Source organism: Zosterops lateralis, assembly GCF_965231275.1.
Source record: "Zosterops lateralis genome assembly, chromosome: 4".
Taxonomy (NCBI): Eukaryota; Metazoa; Chordata; class Aves; order Passeriformes; family Zosteropidae; genus Zosterops; species Zosterops lateralis.
Window position 1 is genome coordinate 72,940,215 of NC_139765.1, and position 20,979 is coordinate 72,961,193.

Here is a 20,979-nt window from a genome sequence, read left to right on the forward strand (position 1 = left end):
TCCAGCTGGAGGTTCAGACACATCCCCTTTTCCCTGTAAATAACATTCCCAGAGGATTTTTCCTGGAACAAAATGAATTCATATCTTTTTTTTTGTTGTTCTCTGAGGGTGAGAAGGAAAGGGGGAAGATTGGTACCTTCACTTTCTAGGAATAAATCAATTTGTTTCCTTTTCTCATTTTATAATAAATTCATGTATTTTATTATAAAAAATAAATATATAAAAAATAAATATATAAAAATTTAAATATATATAAAATTTAAATATATAAAAATTTAAATATATAAAATTTTAAATATATAAAAATTAAATATATAAAAATTAAATATATAGAAATTAAATATATAAAAATTAAATATATATAAAATTTAAATATATAAAAATTAAAAATATAAAAAATAAATATATAAAAATTAAATATATAAAAAATTAAATTATATAAAATAAATTATTTTATAATAAATCGGGGAAACTCTTTCCTTTTTAAAGTTATTAATAATTATCAAATTCCACTTGCCTCTGCTATCAACAGCTGTGAATTATGACGGGTTGGGAATCTTGATTATAATAACCCAGTGCTAAATCACTGGAAAAACTTGTAAAAAACTCCAAATATTCCCCTTGGAATTCACCCTGCCATGATCTCACTGACCTCTACAAGCCCTTGAAGGAAAGAACGTGTTAAAGAGGAATAAAAGCCGCAGGGAAAACTCGTTTTGGGATTTGTTTTGGAGCTGTTCCTGTTCCTGTGGGCGGCTGAGGTTATGAAATCTCCAGTTTGAGGTGGATAAATCCTGAGCTGGGAGTGTGGCAGCAACAGCTTTTAGTTCCTGCAAGTGGGAGGAAAGTTGGGAAGAATCCACAGCTTGTCCTTTGTTGGGATGATTGTTTTTTCATCTGTAACAAATCCTGGGAATAAATATCCTGATTGTGTTGCTCACCCACAACAAAGACTCTCCTGAAGGCTCCTGGTGGGTTTGGGGCTCCAAAATTGGGGTTTTTTGGTGGTTCTGGCTCCATCAGGGTTTTTTTTTTGGGGGGGTGTAGTAGAAGGTGAGTAAAGTCAGAGAATAAATAAAATAATACCAGAGAGTGGTTAGAAAATCTTCAGCAGAGGATTGAGGAGGTCACCAGAGGTGACACCACAACCTCACCCCGGGGTATGTTCAGGGTGTGACAAATTCAACTAAAGAGACAAAAAGGAAATTGGAATTTCAGGAGGATCTGGGCAGGTCCAGAGAAGAAAACAAGAGATAAAAAGATGCCCCCAGGGTTCATTAAAATGGTATCATATAATACAATGTAATATAATACAATGTAATATAATACAATGTAATATAATATAATACAATATAATACAATACAATATAATATAATACAATATAATACAATACAATATAATACAATACAATATAATATAATACAATATAATACAACACAATATAATATAACACAATATAATATAACACAATATAATATAACACAATATAATATAATACAATATAATATAATACAATATAATATAATACAATATAATATAATACAATATAATATATATAATACTATGTAATATAGTGCAATATATAATACATAGGATATGTAACATATAATATATTTAATATATAACTATATGCATTAATATAATTATAATTATAAAATTATAATATACTATACAGCCTGTTAAATATATTATAATATATTATATATGGTATATATATTATATATATTATATATTATATATTATATAAATACTATTATATATTATTATATACAATATTATTATATACAATATTATTATATACAATTATTATTATATACAATACAATTATATACAATATTATTATATACAATATAATACTATAATTACATATTATGTATTATATAATATTATATATTGCAATGTATAATATACCTAATGTTATACATAGCATACACTATAAATAAATATACATACATAAATATAAGATATTTAATATATATTGCCATAATAATAATAAACATCTAATGTATAATTCATATAATAAAATATAATTTATAATATATTAAACAATATAATAAACATAATATTATGTAATATGTTGTCATGTGTAATACATATAATTTATTAAAATAAGTATTTTATAAGTGTTATGTATAATATGAAATATTATATATAATACCTATAATATGGACAATATTAATATATAAAATAATCTACAATTTAGATATTATGCAAAATATTTGTTACATGTACAATATAACATAATATATTAAATATGTAACATATTTTAAAATAATAGATAACAGATTATAAATAATCTATAATTTATGATATAATATATATGATATATTGTATAATATATATATTATATATTATACATTATATTATATACTATACATATATAATGTAATATTATATATTATACATATATATTATATATTATATAATTATATATATTATACATATTAAACATATATATAATATATTATATATATATTATATATATTATACATTATACACATTGTATACATTATATACATTCTATTATATCTTTTATATATTACATATTATAATATATATATTGCATTTTATATTATTACATATTATATATATAATATATAAAATAAAATATAAATATAATATAAAATAAATATATATATAAAATAAAAAATAATATATATTATCCAAACTCAGCTTTGGGAACGCAGCAAACAATTCCCACATGGAAAAACAAGGGGAAAAAAAATCACAACTTGTAGATGGAAGTTCCTAAATCCCTCAGATTATCCCAAAAAAATCCCACCTGAAATCCTTGCAGCACTTCCAATCTTCCTTCCCAATTTCCCAACCGGATGGGAAAAAATCTCCAGGCTGGAAAAACCTCAAAAATGCTGAAGACAAAAACAAAAAGAGAAACTCAAAACAACCTTGTGATATTTTTTTAAAGTTGATTTTTTTTTCCCCTCATTTCGAGGCACTGAATGAACTCATTCATTGCTCCAGTCTATTTAAAACAGAAACATTAAATGAGTTTAATTTAATTTATTTCCTGGAGGGAATTAGCCAGGAAAAAGTAATTTTGTCAAGAATTGGATGAATTCCCACTGGAGCAGGACTGGCCAGGAAAAAATCACTCAGCTCTTGGTGTCCTGCCCAAAAATTATTGTCTGGGCTGAGAAAACTGGCTCAGCAGCACAGGAAAAAAAAAATAAAAATCAGGATTAAGTTTAAAAACTCATTAATTACCCCAAGAGTTTTTAACGGCTCCCTGGGTTGTGGATTAAAAGTAGATTTTGGGGAAAACGGGGTGGAATTAAATAGTTTTTTATCATCAGGTTCATGAAAAAATTCAACTTTGGGAAGAAAATTATTTTAAAATGGGATCGTGGCATGAAAAATGTAATTTTGGGAGGAAAATTATTTAAAATTGGGGTCGTGGTATGAAAAATCCAACTTTGGGAAGAAAATTATTTAAAATTGAGGTCGTGGCATGAAAAATTAAACTTTGGAAGGAAAATGATTTAAAATTGGGGTTGTGGCATGAAAAATTCAATTTTGGGAGGAAAATAATTTAAAATTGAGGTCATGGCATGAAAAATCCAACTTTGGGAAGAAAATTATTTAAAATTGGGGTTGTGGCATGAAAAATTCAACTTTGGGAAGAAAATTATTTAAAATTGGGGTCGTGGCATGAAAAATCCAACTTTGGGAAGAAAATTATTTAAAATTGAGGTCGTGGCATGAAAAATTAAACTTTGGAAGGAAAATGATTTAAAATTGGAGTTGTGGCATGAAAAATCCAACTTTGGGAAGAAAATTATTTAAAATTGGGCTCGTGGTATGAAAAATTCAACTTTGGGAGGAAAATTATTTAAAAATGGGGTCGTGGCATGAAAAATTCGACTTTGGGAAGAAAATTATTTTAAATTGGGGTTGTGGCATGAAAAATCCAACTTTGGGAGGAAAATTATTTAAAATTGGGCTTGTGGTATGAAAAATTCAACTTTGGGAGGAAAATCATTTAAAAATGGGGTTGTGGCATGAAAAATTCAACTTTGGGAAGAAAATGATTTGAAAAATCCAACTTTGGGAGGAAAATTATTTAAAAATGGGGTTGTGGCATGAAAAATTCGACTTTGGGAAGAAAATTATTTTAAATTGGGGTCGTGGCTTTGTGTCCCAGCCTCTCCAAGGTCTGGATTTGACAAAACACAGGTTTGCATCACATAATTTCCTAAAGAATTCCTTTTATTCACAAAAATTGGCATTTCCAGCTGGTTTTTTGTGGGGATTTTTTGTGGGGTTTTTTTTGTTTGTTTGTTTGTTTTTGGATTTGTTTTTTGGGGTTTTTTTGTGGTTTTTGTTTTTTGTTTTGGGTTTTTTTTGGGGTTTTTTTGGTGGGTTTTTTGTTTTGTTTTTCCAATTGTTGAAGTGTTATGAGAGTTACATGGGAATTATGTAGAAATTACATGGAAATTACTCGGGAATTACATGTGAGTTCCTTGTGAGTTACACATGAGTTACATGGGAATTTCATGGAAAATTTCATGGAAAATTACATGGAAAATTACACATGAGTTACATGGGAATTTCATGGGAAATTTCATAGAAAATTACATGGAAAATTACACATGAGTTACATGGGAATTTCATGGAAATTTCATGGAAATTACTTGGGAATTACATGGGAATTACATGGAAAATTAGACATGAGTTACATGAGAATTACTTGGAAATTACTTGGGATTTACATATGTGAGTTCCTTGTGAGTTACACGTGAGTTACACATTGGAATTACATGGGAATTACATGGGAAATTACATGGGAAATTACATGTGAGTTACACATGAGTTACATGGAAAATTACATGGAAAATTACACGGAAAATTACACATGAGAATTACTTGGAAATTACTTGGGATTTACATGTGAGTTCCTTGTGAGTTACACATGAGTTACATGGGAAATTACATGGGAAACTACATGGAAAATTACATGGAAATTTCATGGAAAATTACATGGGAATTTACATGGGAAATTACACGTAAGTTACATGAGAATTACATGGGAATTACATGGGAAATTACACATGAGTTACATGAGAATTACTTGGAAATTACTTGGGATTTACATGTGAGTTACATGGGAATTTAATGAGAATCCTTTTTTTATTTTTATTGCCAGTGGGCAAAAAAAATCAACCCAAAAAATGTCATATATTTTAAAATAATAGATAATGTATTTTTTATATATATATATATATTTATATTATATAAGACATTTTACTGCTGGTTTGCCTTCAGTTATATAAAAATTAATTCTGTTGACTTGTTAACGTGAGTTATATGGGAATATATATATATACACATATATATAAATATAGGTTTTTTGGGGTTTTTTTTGTCTTTTTTTTCCCAAGGGGCCCAATGGTTGGTTCGTCCCAGGAGTTAAATAAATTCGAGTTACGCAAGAGTTACACAGGAGTTACTTGTGACTTACCCCGGCTTTTGCCGCATTATCATTTGAATCCCACATAAATCCCGTATGAACTCTATGTTTCTTCTCCAGAAGAGCTCGGATAATTTATTTATATATTTATTTCTCTCTCTCTGCTCTGGCCGAGCCTCGCTCCCCTCACAAAACAACGACGCGGCTCCTTTAAGACGCGCCCTCCCTCTGGCCCCGCCCCTTCACCGCGCGGGTGGGGGCGTGGCTTGTACAGTCTATTGATTGACAGCGCTGAGGACCAATCAGATGGCAGATAACGGGGCGGGGGCGGGACTTCCGGCGGGGCTCCCTGAGGCGGCGGCGCTCTGAAGGAGCGAGAGCCGGAGCGGGGCCGCCATGATCAAGAAGTTCGATAAAAAGGACGAAGAGTCCGGTACGGGGGGGAATTGGGGCTGAGGGGAAGGTTGATGGAGTGAGGAAGGGGCTGAGCCGTGCTGAGGTGATGGCGGTGAGGGCGCTGAGGGGATGCTGAGCTGAGGGGAGGCCCTGGAATAAAATTCCCAAAGAACCTGTGGCTGCCCCTGGATTCCTGAAAAGATGCTGAGCTGAGGGAGGCCCTGGAATAAAATTCCCAAAGGAGCTGTGGCTGCCCCTGGATTCCTTAAAGTGTCAAGTTGGAGCTCCTTGGGATAGTGGAAGGGTCATGACAGGAGGTGGAAGTGAAAAATGTTTAAATTTCTTTCCAAGCCAACCCTTTTTGTGATCTCTCATCTCTCAGCTTGTGGGGTATTTGTGCCTCAGCTACAAGAACTCACTGCTCAAATATTTCAGGGTTTTTTTGCTCTTCTCTTAGAGAGGATTTTATCTCTTTCTTTGTTTAGTGCAGGTGTTTCATCCCTCAAAAAAAAGGAGAATTGATGACGTATATTTATATTTATATTTATATTTATATTTATATTTATATCACTGCCTGAACAGCGTGATAAAGAAAATAAATTTTTCCTTTTAAATCATTTTGCTGCACTAAAGCAAAATCTAAAAGGTTTCAGAGAAGCTTTTCTAGACTTTCTCTGTCTGGGTTTTGTGTGCACACAAATTCACCACAGGGAATTTAAGCAAAAAATCTTGGTCCTTGATCACTGGAAATGTCCAAGGGCAGGTTGGATGGATCCAAATAATCCAAAAATCTGGGATTTAAATCCATGTTTCTCCACAATAATTAAATTTTCTGTGCTGCCCCTCTGAGCTCCAAATGTGCCCAGCTGGGCTCGAGTTTATTCTCAATTTCTTTCTGCTTGGGATGTGAGAAATGAGGGATAAATGAGCTGGAAATGTGGAAATTCTGCTTGAGAGGAGCAGAAATGAGGCTGTGGAGCTTTTGGTGCCTGAAGGAATAAAAATAGGTGGATTAAGGAAGTGGAAAAAGGAAATAATTTTATGCAAAGGCAAATTAAAATTTTTTTCTTCCTCTCCTTTTTTTTTTTTTTTTTACCTTTATTCTTTCTATAACTCTGAATATACCACTTTAAAAAGTGATTTAAAAGCTGTTAATGGCCACCATCAATTATTCAAAGAGAAATTCCACTGCTTTGAGGTGCTTTGGTAAAATTTTTGGGGCTTTTCCTGCATTTTCAGACCCTTTGGGGTGTGTGAGGAATTTATTCCCTCAACTGAAAGGTTTCTTTTTTTTTTTTTCCTCAGGGAGTGGCTCCAATCCCTTCCAGCATCTGGAGAAAAGTGCTGTGCTTCAGGAGGTAGGAAAAATCCCAGGAAAATGCTGTTTTATTAATTCTTTTTCCCTTCAGGAAGTGCTGCAGGAGGATTGAAGGGGAAAACGTGGATGGATAAATTCACAGAATGTATTTAAAATCACAGGGAGTGTAAATAAATTGATTTATCTACAGTTAATGAGGGTTTTTTTAAGGATAATTAGATAACACATGGCTTCTGCCTTCCATACGGACAATGTGGCATCTCAAGGAGGCTCTTCCTGAAAGAAAAATCAAATATTTTATTTTATTTTGAGGCTTTTTTTGGTTTTTAAAATCACAAGGAGTGTAAATAAATTGATTTATCTACAGTTAATGAGGAGTTTTTTTAAGGATAATTAGATGACACATGGCTTCTGACTTCCATATGGACAATGTGGCATCTCAAGGGGGCTCTTCCTGAAAGAAAAATCAAATATTTTATTTTATTTTGAGGCTTTTTTTGGTTTTTAAAATCACAAGGCGTGTAAATAAATTGATTTATCTACAGTTAATGAGGGTTTTTTTAAGGATAATTAGATGACACATGGCTTCTGCCTTCCATATGGACAATGTGGCATCTCAAGGGGGCTCTTCCTGAAAGAAAAATCAAATATTTTATTTTATTTTGAGGCTTTTTTTTGGTTTTTTTTTTGCCAGTTCCAGATGGCAAACCGAGCTGTTTGTGCTCCCTTTAAATTACTGCAAACACAATTCTCTGAGCCACATATTTCAATACAAATAAAACCTAACAAGCTGCTTTGGCTGGAAACAACAGATCTATTGAATTTTCGCTGTTGGAAAGGAGAAATAATTCTTGTTGAAGGAGAATTTTTGTTTCATTTCCAGGCGCGGCTTTTCAACGAGACCCCCATAAACCCCCGGAGATGCCTCCACATCCTCACCAAGATCCTCTACCTGCTCAACCAGGTCACTCTGAAGATTTTTATCCATCCAGAATTAACATTTTTAGTGGGGGAGATAAGTTTTCCCAACCTCTTTCTGCCAAAGGGAAAAATTCCATCCTTGTGGAGGGTGTTTAGAACGGAGATAATTCCCAATTCTCAGAGAATTTGGATTTCTCTGGGAAGGAAATGATGATTTATTCCAAGAGAAAGTCTCCAAGGAAAAGATTCCTGCAGTGTGTGTGGGAAGGCATTAGGAAAAAGAGGTGGATAATTCCTGATTTTATTTTTTTTCCCTCTCTCAGGGTGAACACTTGGGCACCACAGAAGCCACAGAAGCTTTTTTTGCCATGACCAGATTGTTCCAGTCTAACGATGTAAGGACATGAGGATGTAAAAAGGTGTTTTTTTCCCCTCACCCTGGGCTTGCAGGAGCTGCCAAACCCTTGGATTTTATGGGGATGTGGGAGGCTAAAAATGCACAGGAGGCAATTCCTGGTTTGGGAATAAAGGAGTGAATAATTCTGTGAGTTCTGAATTAATTACTGCTGTAAAAGTGAGGATAATGACAAAGCCTGAATTAACAAATCACTCTCACTTTGATGGCTCTTGCTTCCACTTGCAAAGCACCATCTGCTTAATTCAAAATTCAAATTAAAAAAAAATTTGGAATTTGCCTGCAGATCAAAGGCTGCTGTTCCTTAAAAGGTGGATCAACATTGATCTCATTGAGGCAAAGGATAAGAACACCCTAAAAATCATAAAATGCTTTAGGAATTGAATTTGGGAGTTTAATTTTGGGCTGAGCAGAATGTAAACTCCTCCTGGGATCTCTTGTGCAGAGTGTGAGAACTCAGAGCAATGTGTTTCGTGAGATGGGGCTCATTAATTTTAATTAAAAAGAGATTTTTCCAAGGAAAGTGTAGCTGATCAAAGATGCAACAAAATTTTTGGAAGTACAGAGTGTTTGGGGTGTTTCTTGTAGCCACATTTTAAAAAGTAGAGGTTTTTTTAATATATATAAAATATATAAATATATAAAATATATTTATATTTTTTATATATATTAAAAAATATATATAAAATTAATTGTTTTCCACGTGTGTCTCTATTTGGTTTTTTTTTTACAATAACAAAGTTCTTTTCAAAACTTTAACAAAGTTCTTTTCAAAACTTTTAACTGAGAATTGTGATGCTTCTGAGTACAGATGTGTTGCATCACTTTTTTTGATAATTAAAATAGATTTTGTACTATTATTCTTATAATTTTACAAAATATTAATGTCTTACTCTTCTGATTTAATATCAGGGAGTTTGGCTTTTAATTTACTCGATATCAGGGAGTTTGCCTCTTATTCAGGGATTAAATGTGGTTTTTTTACACTGATAAGTTGGAATTGAAAAGAATGTGTTTTATCTAAAGCCTTATTTTTATTTTAAAGCATAATATTTAAATTTTAATATTTATTTTCTCTTTTAAAACTTCAAATTCCTGTCGAGTTTAACCTTTTTTTTTCCTGTTTCCACAGCAAACCCTGAGAAGAATGTGTTACCTCACCATCAAAGAGATGGCAAATATCTCTGAGGATGTCATCATTGTCACCAGCAGGTGGGACACCCTCCAGAACCCCGAAAAAAACCAAAAAAAACCCAAAAAACCCAAAAAAGAACCCCAAAAAAACCCCAAAAAATAACCCCAAAAAAGGGGCTGCAACTCCCTGGTTTTATTTTTGCTGTCACATTGTTGAAATTTTTTAAGGATACATCAATTCTGGGCTACACAGTTTGTGCCACCTTCTGAAATGTTATTTTGTTCCCACTCTGTGGGAGAATTCAGTTTATCAAATGGTTGTTACTTTGTTTTCTTCTGGTTTAAGGTGGGGTTTTTTTAAATTCTCGATGCTCTGTGGGTTTGTCGGGCTGTGGCTTTGCTGGCAGAGCAAATTAAAGAAAAGCCAAGGTGCAAATTGATTTACAAATTAAAGAAAAGCCAAGGTGCAAATTAATTTACAAATTAAAGAAAAGCCAAGATGGAAATTAATTTACAAATTAAAGAAAAGCCAAAATGCAAATTGATTTACAAATTAAAGAAAAGCCAAAATGCAAATTAATTTACAAATTAAAGAAAAGCCAAGGTGCAAATTGATTTACAAATTAAAGAAAAGCCAAGATGGAAATTGTTTTACAAATTAAAGAAAAGCCAAGGTGCAAATTAATTTACAAATTAAAGAAAAGCCAAGATGGAAATTGATTTACAAATAAAAGAAAAGCCAAGGTGCAAATTAATTTACAAATCAGAGAAAGGCAAAATCCAGTTCATTCTCCCAACTGAACTCTCAATTTTATTTTTTTTTTTTACTACAAAAACAACCATTGCAAGAGCAAAAATTTGATCTGTTGTTGGATTACTGAACTGCCTTAGAAATATATAAAATAAACCAAACTGAACTTTTCTAAATTTTTACTATTTTTACATCAAAATTCTGTGTAGGAACAAGCAGAACCACCAAGAAAGAGAATGAGCTAAACAAACCAAAGCAATGCAATGGATTGTTTTTTATATTTTATATATAAAAAGCAAATTGAAATTTGACAGTTCTGTATTTCCCCAGCTTTTGATGTCAATAATTCTCAAATTAAGCTGATTTTTAAGAAGTTATTGCTAAGCAGAAACACAGCAGCTAAATGAGGTGAACATCACTTAAAGGCTGAGCTGTGGGGATGTTAAAGAAGTGCTGACAGGATGTTTTTTGGTGTTTTCAGCCTGACCAAAGACATGACAGGCAAGGAGGATGTTTATCGAGGCCCGGCCATCCGAGCTCTGTGCAGGATCACTGACGTGAGTACGGCCTGGGGGAGAGCTGAGGAGGGGTGAAAACCCCCAAAACTGCTCCTCTGCAGGAGGATTTTACAGCAGCAGTGGTGGAGCTGCTGCTTTGTGCAGGGCTGCTCCATGCCCTGAGCAATTTCCAGGAGCTCTGTGGGGTTGGAATATTTGGAAGCTCCAGTTTCTGATCTGAAATTTCTCTGCTTGATGCCCTGAGCAATTTCCAGGAACAATATGGACCTGGAACACTGAGAATGAGCAGCTGGAAGATTTAGGAGCTCCTTTCTGACCTGGGATTTCTTTGCTCAATGCCCTGTGCAATTTCCAGGAGCTCTGTGGGGCTGGAATATTTGGAAGTTCCAATTTCTGATCTGAAATTTCTCTGCTCGATGCCCTGAGCAATTTCCAGGACCTGGAGCACTGGGAATGAGCAGCTGGAAGGTTTGGAATCTCCACTTTCTGATCTGAATTTGCTCTTCTTGATGCCCTGAGCAATTTCCAGGAACAATATGGAGCTGGAGCTCTGGGAATGAGCAGCTGGAAGATTTAGGAGCTCCTTTCTGACCTGGGATTTCTTTGCTCAATGCCCTGTGCAATTTCCAGGAGCTCTGTGGGGCTGGAATGTTTGGAAGCTCCAGTTTCTGATCTGAAATTTCTCTGCTCAATGCCCTGAGCAATTTCCAGGAGCTCTGTGGGGCTGGAGCACTGGGAATGTGCAGCTGGAAGATTTAGGAGCTCCTTTCTGATCTGAAATTTCTCTGCTCAATGCCCTGAGCAATTTCCAGGAGCACTGGGAATGTGCAGCTGGAAGATTTGGAAGTTCCAGTTTCTGATTGAGATGGCTCTGCTCAATGCCCTCTGCAATTTCCAGGAGCTCTGGGAATGTGCATCTGGAAAGTTTGGAATCTCCACTTTCTGATCTGAATTTGCTCTTCTTGATGCCCTGAGCAATTTCCAGGAACAATATGGAGCTGGAGCTCTGGGAATGAGCAGCTGGAAGGTTTGGAAGTTCCAGTTTCTGATTGAGATGGCTCTGCTCAATGCCCTGAGCAATTTCCAGGAGCTCTGTGGGGTTGGAATGTTTGGAAGTTTCAGTTTCTCATCTGAAATTGCTCTGCTCGAAGCCCTGAGCAATTTCCAGGAACAATATGGAGCTGGAGCTCTGGGAATGAGCAGCTGGAAGGTTTGGAAACTCCAGTTTCTGATTGAGATGGCTCTGCTCAATGGCCTGAGCAATTTCCAGGAGCTCTGTGGGGCTGGAGCACTGGGAATGTGCAGCTGGAATATTTGGAAGTTCCAGTTTCTGATCTGAAATTGCTCTGCTCAATGCCCTGAGCAATTTCCAGGACCTGGAGCACTGGGAATGAGCAGCTGGAAAGTTTGGAATCTCCACTTTCTGATCTGAATTTGCTCTTCTTGATGCCCTGAGCAATTTCCAGGAACAATATGGAGCTGGAGCTCTGGGAATGTGCAGCTGGAAGATTTAGGAGCTCCTTTCTGATCTGAAATTTCTCTGCTTATTGCCCTGTGCAGTTTCCAGAAGCTCTGGGAATGTGCAGCTGGAATGTATGGAAGCTCCACTTTCTGATCTGAATTTGCTCTTCTTGATGCCCTGAGCATTTCCAGGAACAGTGTGGAGCTGGAGCTCTGGGAATGAGCAGCTGGAAGATTTAGGAGCTCCAGTTTCAGATCTGAAATTGCTCTGCTCAATGCCCTGTGCAATTTCCAGGAGCTCTGTGGAGCTGCAATGTTTGGAAGTTCCAATTTCTGATCTGAAATTGCTCTGCTCAATGCCCTGTGCAATTTCCAGGAGCTCTGTGGGGCTGGAATGTTTGGAAGTTTCAGTTTCTGATCTGAAATTGCTCTGCTCAATGCCCTGTGCAATTTCCAGGAGCTCTGTGGGGCTGGAATGTTTGGCAGTTTCAGTTTCTGATCTGAAATTTCTCTGCTCAATGCCCTGAGCAATTTCCAGGAACGATATGGAGCTGGAGCTCTGGGAATGAGCAGCTGGAAGGTTTGGAATCTCCTTTTTGATCTGAATTTGCTCTTCTTGATGCCCTGAGCAGTTTCCAGGAACAATGTGGTTCTGGAGCACTGGGAATGATCAACTGGAAAGATTTGGAATCTCCATTCTGATCAGAAATTGCTCTGTGGTGACTTTGTCACTGTCACCCTTCAAGATGAGACAGATCAAACCCACCTTGCAGAATTAACTCAGGATTTTTGCTGAGGGTCTTTTAAATGTGAATTTTCGCTTTCATGCTCTTCTCCCAAATCATCTCCAGTTCCCTTTTTCCCTTTTTTCCAGGGTACAATGCTCCAAGGCATCGAGAGGTACATGAAACAGGCCATTGTGGACAAAGTCCCCAGCGTGTCCAGCTCTGCACTGGTGTCTTCCTTGGTGAGCAAAACAGAAGATTTTTTTATAAATCTGGTGTTTTGGGCAGGCTGGGAAAGTAAATCTGCTGTGTTTGTTTTGTTTTTGTTTTTTTTTTTTCTCTGAGATGTCTCTTCATCTCACTGGAAAATAAGAATAAAACAGAGTTTTCTTTTCTCTCCTCAAATTCCTTTCTTAACATTTGAGTTACATCAATCATGATGATTTCTAGTGCAAAATGCTCAGATTTCTGCAATCAGTGTAAAACATGAATTCATCTGTAAAACATGAATTCATCAGATTTCTGCAGTCAGTGTAAAACATGAATTCATCTGTAAAACATGAATTCATCAGATTTCTGCAGTCAGTGTAAAACATGAATTCATCTGTAAAACATGAATTCATCAGATTTCTGCAGTCAGTGTAAAACATGAATTCATCTGTAAAACATGAATTCATCAGATTTCTGCAGTCAGTGTAAAACATGAATTCATCTGTAAAACATGAATTCATCAGATTTCTGCAGTCAGTGTAAAACATGAATTCATCTGTAAAACATGAATTCATCAGATTTCTGCAGTCAGTGTAAAACATGAATTTATCTGTAAAACATGAATTCATCAGATTTCTGCAGTCAGTGTAAAACATGAATTTATCTAAACTGCAATTCGGGGTTATTTCTGCTGATAGACACCAGGAGGGAAAGATGAAGAAATCCACTCTGATTTCCTCTCCCTTTTTTTTTTTTTTTTTTAGGAGAAAAGATCTAATTAATTAATATTTTTTATTAATTAAACTGGTAATTTGAGCCTGAGATGGAAGGAAATGCACATTTTCCAGGGGTGTGGGATAAAGAATTGGCTGTGAAACTGCTGTGAGCTCATCTCCAATCTCAATTTTATTTATTTTTTTGTTGCAGCACATGATGAAGATCAGCTATGACGTGGTCAAAAGGTGGATCAACGAAGCTCAAGAAGCAGCTTCCAGTGACAACATCATGGTCCAGGTGTGTTTGAGGGTGCCTGGCCTTAAAAATGCTTAAGAAAACTTAAAGAAAAAAAAAAAAATCATCTTTTTCTTTAGTCTTTTTAAAAGCAAAAATTGTGATTTGTGGGAAGCAACTTGACAGGTTTAAAAAAAAAAAAAAAAAAAGAATTTTTTTTCATTATGTCATTGGGAAATTCTCTCTCCAGACATGTGTGAAAATGAAATTATTCTGTCTCTTCAGAATATGGAATTATTCTGTTTCTTCAGAATGTAGAATTATTCTCTCTGTTTAGAATGTGGAATTATTCTGTCTGTTCAGAATATGGAATTATTCTGTCTGTTGAGAACATTAAATTATTCTGTCTATTGGGAATATTAAATTATTCTGTCTGCTACAGACTCACGATCAGAAAGATTCTGTAAAATCAGCTTTGTTCTGGGCCACTTAGCAGCTTCATTAAGCCTTGCAGTAAATCAGTTTTATGAGGGAAAAAAAACCCAACAACAACAAAAAAAAAAACTTGGCAAGGAATTAGAAATGTTCCTTTGTGTTAAAGAGCTTCAAGGATTTTTGTGAGGTCAGCTGTCATTTCAGGAGCCTTGGGATATCCTGCATGAGGAGTTCATTAGAAATGCAGGAATTCCTGTGCAAAGCTGAAACCTTTGAAGTTATTATATTTAATAGGAAAAGAAAAAAAAAAGGAAATAAATTAACTTTGTGGCTCTTTGGATCTTCAGGAATAATTGTGAGTGGACAGGAAAAAGGGCAAGAAAACATTGCAGATTTTTTAACAACTCAGCCCAGTTGAGGTTAAAAGGTATTTCTACCAGGAAAACAGCAATAATTACCTTTTTTTTTTTGATATTTTGCTGTGGATTTTGCAGCTGTATACTCAGTTCCTGCCCCTCTGTTTCCCATCCCATAGTATCATGCTTTGGGGCTGCTCTATCACCTCAGGAAAAACGACAGGTTGGCCGTGTCCAAGATGCTGAACAAATTCACCAAATCCGGCCTGAAATCCCAGTTTGCCTATTGCATGTTGATCAGGATTGCCAGCAAACTCCTCAAGGAGTCTGAGGAGGGGTAAGTCACAGCATTTCAGTCACAAAAGTTCATTTAGGTTTGGAAAAAGTGAGGGTGTTTTTTAGGGTTGGTGGAAATATCCGCAGAGACGGAAGTTTAGTGCTGGGATAATTCAAATTTAAAGGGGTTTTTCCAGCCTAAAATCCTGGGATTGTTGTTTGTGGGCATGAAGGTCTTGAATTCAAAGGGATTTTTTTCAGCCTAAAAATATGAGATTGTTCTTTGTAGGCGTGAAGGTCTTGGACTTGATTTTAAAGGGATTTTTCCAGCCTAAAGTCCTGAGATTGTTGTGTTTATAGCCATGAAAAGTCTTGAAATCAAAGGGATTTTTTCCAGCCTAAAAGATCCTGGGATTGTTGTTTGTGGGCATGAAGGTCTTGGACTCAATTTTAAAGGGATTTTTCCAGCCTAAAGGCCTTTGGATTATTGTGTTTGTAGCCATTAAAATCTTGGGTTTGATCTTAAGGGATTTTTCCAGCCTGAAAGATCCTGGGATTGTTGTGTTTGTACCCATGAAACTCTTGAAATCAAAGGGATTTTTCCAGTCCAAAATCCTGGGATTGTTGTTTGTAGGCATGAAGGTCTTGGGCTTGATTTTAAAGGGATTTTTCCAGCCTGAAATCCTGGGATTGTTGTGTTTGTAGCCATGAAACTCTTGAAATCAAAGGGATTTTTCCAGTCCAAAATCCTGGAATTGTTGTTTGTAGGCATGAAGGTCTTGGACTTGATTTTAAAGGGATTTTTCCAGCCTGAAATCCTGGGATTGTTGTGTTTATAGCCATGAAAAGTCTTGAAATCAAAGGGATTTTTTTCCAGCCTAAAAGATCCTGGGATTGTTGTTTGTGGGCATGAAGGTCTTGGACTCAATTTTAAAGGGATTTTTCCAGCCTAAAGGCCTTTGGATTATTGTGTTTGTAGCCATTAAAATCTTGGGTTTGATCTTAAGGGATTTTTCTAGCCTGAAAGATCCTGGGATTGTTGTGTTTGTAGCCATGAAACTCTTGAAATAAAAGGGATTTTTCCAGTCCAAAATCCTGGAATTGTTGTTTGTAGGCATGAAGGTCTTGGACTTGATTTTAAAGGGATTTTTCCAGCCTAAAAGATCCTGAGATTGTTGTGTTTATAGCCATGAAAAGTCTTGAAATCAAAGGGATTTTTTTCCAGCCTAAAAGATCCTGGGATTGTTGTTTGTGGGCATGAAGATCTTGGGCTTGATTTTAAAGGGATTTTTCCAGCCTGAAATCCTGGGATTGTTGTGTTTGTAGCCATTAAAATCTTGGGTTTGATCTTAAGGGATTTTTCCAGCCTAAAGGCCTTTGGATTATTGTGTTTGTAGCCATTAAAATCTTGGGTTTGATCTTAAGGGATTTTTCTAGCCTGAAAGATCCTGGGATTGTTGTGTTTGTAGCCATGAAAGTCTTGGGCTCAACCTTGATGGGTTTTTCCAATCTGAAAAATCCTGGGATTGTTGTGTTTGTGGCCATGAAAGTCTTGTGTTTTTGTAACCATGAAAGTCTTGGACTTGATCTTGAAGGGGTTTTTCCAGTCTAAAATCCCAGGATTATTGTGTTTGTGGCTATGAAAGTCTTGGGTTCAATCTTAAGGGGGTTTTTCAGCCTGAGAAATCCTGGGATTGTTGTGTTTGTAGCCATGAATGTCTTGAAATAAAAGGGATTTTTCCAGTCCAAAATCCTGGAATTGTTGTTTGTGGGCATGAAGGTCTTGGACTCAATTTTAAAGGGATTTTTTCCAGCCTAAAGGCCTTTGGATTATTGTGTTTGTAGCCATTAAAATCTTGGGTTTGATCTTAAGGGATTTTTCCAGCCTGAAAGATCCTGGGATTGTTGTTTGTGGGCATGAAGGTCTTGGGCTTGATTTTAAAGGGATTTTTCCAGCCTGAAATCCTGGGATTGTTGTGTTTGTAGCCATGAAACTCTTGAAATAAAAGGGATTTTTCCAGTCCAAAATCCTGGAATTGTTGTTTGTAGGCATGAAGGTCTTGGACTTGATTTTAAAGGGATTTTTCCAGCCTAAAAGATCCTGAGATTGTTGTGTTTATAGCCATGAAAAGTCTTGAAATCAAAGGGATTTTTCCAGCCTAAAAGATCCTGGGATTGTTGTTTGTGGGCATGAAGGTCTTGGGCTCAATTTTAAAGGGGTTTTTCCAGCCTAAAAGATCCTGGGATTGTTGTGTTTGTAGCCATTAAAATCTTGGGTTTGATCTTAAGGGATTTTTCCAGCCTGAAAGATCCTGGGATTGTTGTTTGTGGGTATGAAGGTCTTGGGCTCAATTTTAAAGGGATTTTTCCAGCCTGAAATCCTGGGATTGTTGTTTGTGGGCATGAAGGTCTTGGGCTTGATTTTAAAGGGGTTTTTCCAGCCTGAAATCCTGGGATTGTTGTGTTTGTAGCCATGAAAATCTTGAACTGAAAGGGATTTTTCCAGCCTAAAAGATCCTGGGATTATTGTGTTTGTACCCATGAATGTCTTGAACTGAAATGGATTTTTCCAGCCTAAAAGATCCTGGGATTGTTGTGTTTGTACCCATGAAACTCTTGAAATCAAAGGGATTTTTCCAACCTAAAAACCTTTGGATTGTTTTCTTTGTAGCCACGAAAGTCCCCTGTTCGACTTCATCGAGAGCTGCCTGAGGAACAAGCACGAGATGGTGATTTATGAGGCTGCCTCTGCCATCATCCACCTGCCAAACTGCACTGCCAGGGAGCTGGCCCCTGCTGTGTCAGGTTGGTCCCAGCCCTTTCTGCCCTGAAATAAAGGAATTTAGAGAAAATCCAGCAGAATTCTAATCCCCAACCCTGATTTTCTGGGTTAAAAAGCTTTTAACCCCAAGTTAAAGAGTTTTTGGGTGAGATCCCTTTTCTCTTTTTCATCCAGAGGTTTAGATAAGTGGAAGTAGAGGTGGCACAAGGTGATGGTTGTCTTTATCCAGCTGCAGGAATTTGGGATTGGAGGGAATCATGGAATTATTTGGGTTGGAAAACACCTTAAAGCCCATCCAGTCCCCACGGGCAGTGACACCTCCCACTATCCCAGGCTGCTCCAATCTGATCTTGGACATTTCCAGGCATGGAACAGCCACAGATCCTCTGGGAAAACTCTTCTCCACCTGGAATATAGAACTGGAATGAAGAGACAACTGTGCCACCTCCCTGTTACTGATAGTGAGATAAAAATTTAACCAGGAGTTTATTTCTAACCTGTGTGAAGCTCCTGATAAATTATACATAGAGCTGCATGAATATTTAGCAGTGTGTAATTGAATGGAGACATATTAGACTTCCTACTCTATTCCCTTTCTTCGAAAGAGGTCATATCTTTGTTTTTTGGTTGGTTTTTTTTTGTGTTTTTTCCCCTCTCAGTGTTGCAGCTTTTCTGCAGTTCTCCCAAACCCGTCCTGCGCTACGCGGCCGTCCGGACCCTCAACAAAGTGAGTGCTCCAAAAACCTCCAAACAAACTTCATTCTCTGAGATCAGAGCCAGCCAGCAGTGCCTAATGATCGCTGTGTCACCTCAAGCAGAGCAGCTGCCCTTGGGATGACTTTTATTTGGAATTATTCCATGCTGGAGAATTGGTTTTTCCATGCCAGATCCTCCTGGTGGGGACAAAAATCTTTTCTGCATTCAAGCTGTGTTTGCTCATTTGTGGACCACGGGGGTATAACAAGCTGTAGTTTGATAATTAGTGAGCTTTCAGCTGGAAATCCTGGATATTTGATATTATAAAATCCACATGAAGGGAGTATTTTGATTTCAGAGCTGCACAACACGACAGCAAAAAATTGTGACCGCCAAACGCACGAACTGTAATTTAAAATCCAACCAAAACACCCTGATGCTTTGAACTGCAGGATCCCACAGCTCCCACATAATTCTGGAATTTTCTATTCTTTGCAGGTGGCCATGAAACATCCATCTGCAGTCACTGCCTGCAACCTGGACCTGGAGAACCTGATCACAGACTCCAACAGGAGCATTGCCACACTGGCCATCACCACGCTGCTGAAGACGGGCAGCGAGAGCAGCGTGGACAGGCTCATGAAACAAATCTCCTCCTTCGTGTCAGAAATCTCAGATGAGTTTAAGGTGTGCCACTGGAAGACTCTGCTCTTTTCCAGCTGCAGGTTTTTCTCCCTTTTGTTAGTTTTGTTTTAATTTTTTAATGAAGCTTTTTCCGTTTGTCGGTGCTTTGGTGGTTTGGTTTAGCAGGGTAAAGTTCAGAAGGAGGTTTGCAGCTTCAATATCCTGTGTGCCTTCCTCCCAACCACTCCAAGAAAGGAAAAAAAAAATATCATTTGGTGGATTCCTGGCTCCTGTGCAACATCCTGCAAATCTTCCTTCTGGTTTGTTTTAGGGAGGAAGAAGGATTTTAAGTGTTCTTTTTGAGTTTGGATCACAACAGTCTTGGTGCATCATTAGGGAACTGTGTTAATTATAAATTTCTACCTGATTTTTAAGTTTTATAGTGACTAAACTGGTAATGAGTTCAGTTACATCGTGAGGAGCACAGCTCTGCAAAATCAATCTGTTAAAAGCCAACTAAAATCCTTGTTTTTATGAGAAAAATAAGTTTGAAATTGCAAAGAGTTTTAAGTTTAAAGTTTAAATTGGATGATGATGATGTGTGGGTAGAAGGAAGGAAGAAAGGAAGGAGGGGAGACCTTTTACTTAACACATTCCATCCTAAATTCCAGTTTTTAGCAAAGCCAAGCCTTGACACAAAGCTGTTCCACGCTGAGCATCCACCACCTGATTTTCACAGATTTAATCAATCAAGGGGAACAACTTGAACTGAAAAGCTGAATCTTTCCTGGGGAAAATAAAGACATGAGCCAAGTTTTTTCTGTGTCTCCTGCAGGTGGTGGTGGTGCAGGCCATCAGTGCCCTGTGCCAGAAATACCCTCGGAAGCACAGCGTGATGATGACCTTCCTCTCCAACATGCTCAGGGATGATGTAAGTGTCGCATTTGCTCTGGGGGAAGGATTTGGAGATGCAAAAGAGGTGGGGCAGAGTGATTACAACACCTCAGTGGGGTCAGATTTGTGTGAAATGCTCTCGGGAATTAGTGATGGCCTTAGAGTGGCTGCCTAGAACTGAGGGTAGACAAGATAAAGAGAATAAAGTGGGTATTTATTAAAGGCTTTCAGTAGATATATCTGATTCCTTGAGAGGTTACCTAGAACAGAGTTAGACAGTAATAAAGGAATATTAATTAAATATTCCAGTACAAGAGCCTGACCATGGCTCTACCCAACAAGGACTCCAAGTCAGAAGTTTTCACACTTTTATAAGTTTTTTACATATTTCCATATTGGAGTTAATTGGCCAATTAGAGCTTCAGGTTATGAACTCCCATCCTCCCAGATTTCTCTCCTCAATTCCCTGTTGTTGATACTTTTTTGAGTCTGAAGCTTCAGCCATGTCCTTGATTCTCAAGATGAAAAAAGATTGTTTTGTCTGACTCCACTGTGAAAGAGAACTTGCTAACACTTTATGTAAATTCAGAGTTATACACCAATAGAGTAGTTTTAGCTTTCATATTTTCCAAATTCTCTAAAGGCATCACACTTTGGGCAGTCAGAAGCCTCCCAGGATGGACAATG

The 20,979-nt window shown here is 36.6% G+C and overlaps 1 protein-coding gene across 1 annotated transcript in view; it reads left to right on the plus strand.

Moving 5' to 3' along the window:
- The first annotated feature begins 5,762 nt into the window (after positions 1 to 5,762).
- COPG2 (COPI coat complex subunit gamma 2) overlaps positions 5,763 to 20,979 on the plus strand; it is a 29,194-nt gene continuing 13,977 nt past the window's right edge. Inside the window, exons 1-13 of the mRNA XM_083859181.1 lie at positions 5,763 to 5,862; positions 7,131 to 7,183; positions 8,027 to 8,107; positions 8,388 to 8,459; positions 9,612 to 9,691; positions 10,846 to 10,921; positions 13,218 to 13,310; positions 14,206 to 14,292; positions 15,200 to 15,357; positions 17,968 to 18,101; positions 18,738 to 18,805; positions 19,273 to 19,461; positions 20,234 to 20,329. Coding sequence (XP_083715307.1) covers positions 5,826 to 5,862; positions 7,131 to 7,183; positions 8,027 to 8,107; positions 8,388 to 8,459; positions 9,612 to 9,691; positions 10,846 to 10,921; positions 13,218 to 13,310; positions 14,206 to 14,292; positions 15,200 to 15,357; positions 17,968 to 18,101; positions 18,738 to 18,805; positions 19,273 to 19,461; positions 20,234 to 20,329 — 1,224 coding nt within the window. The 5' untranslated portion in view covers positions 5,763 to 5,825. The remainder of the gene's footprint in view (positions 5,863 to 7,130; positions 7,184 to 8,026; positions 8,108 to 8,387; positions 8,460 to 9,611; positions 9,692 to 10,845; positions 10,922 to 13,217; positions 13,311 to 14,205; positions 14,293 to 15,199; positions 15,358 to 17,967; positions 18,102 to 18,737; positions 18,806 to 19,272; positions 19,462 to 20,233; positions 20,330 to 20,979) is intronic.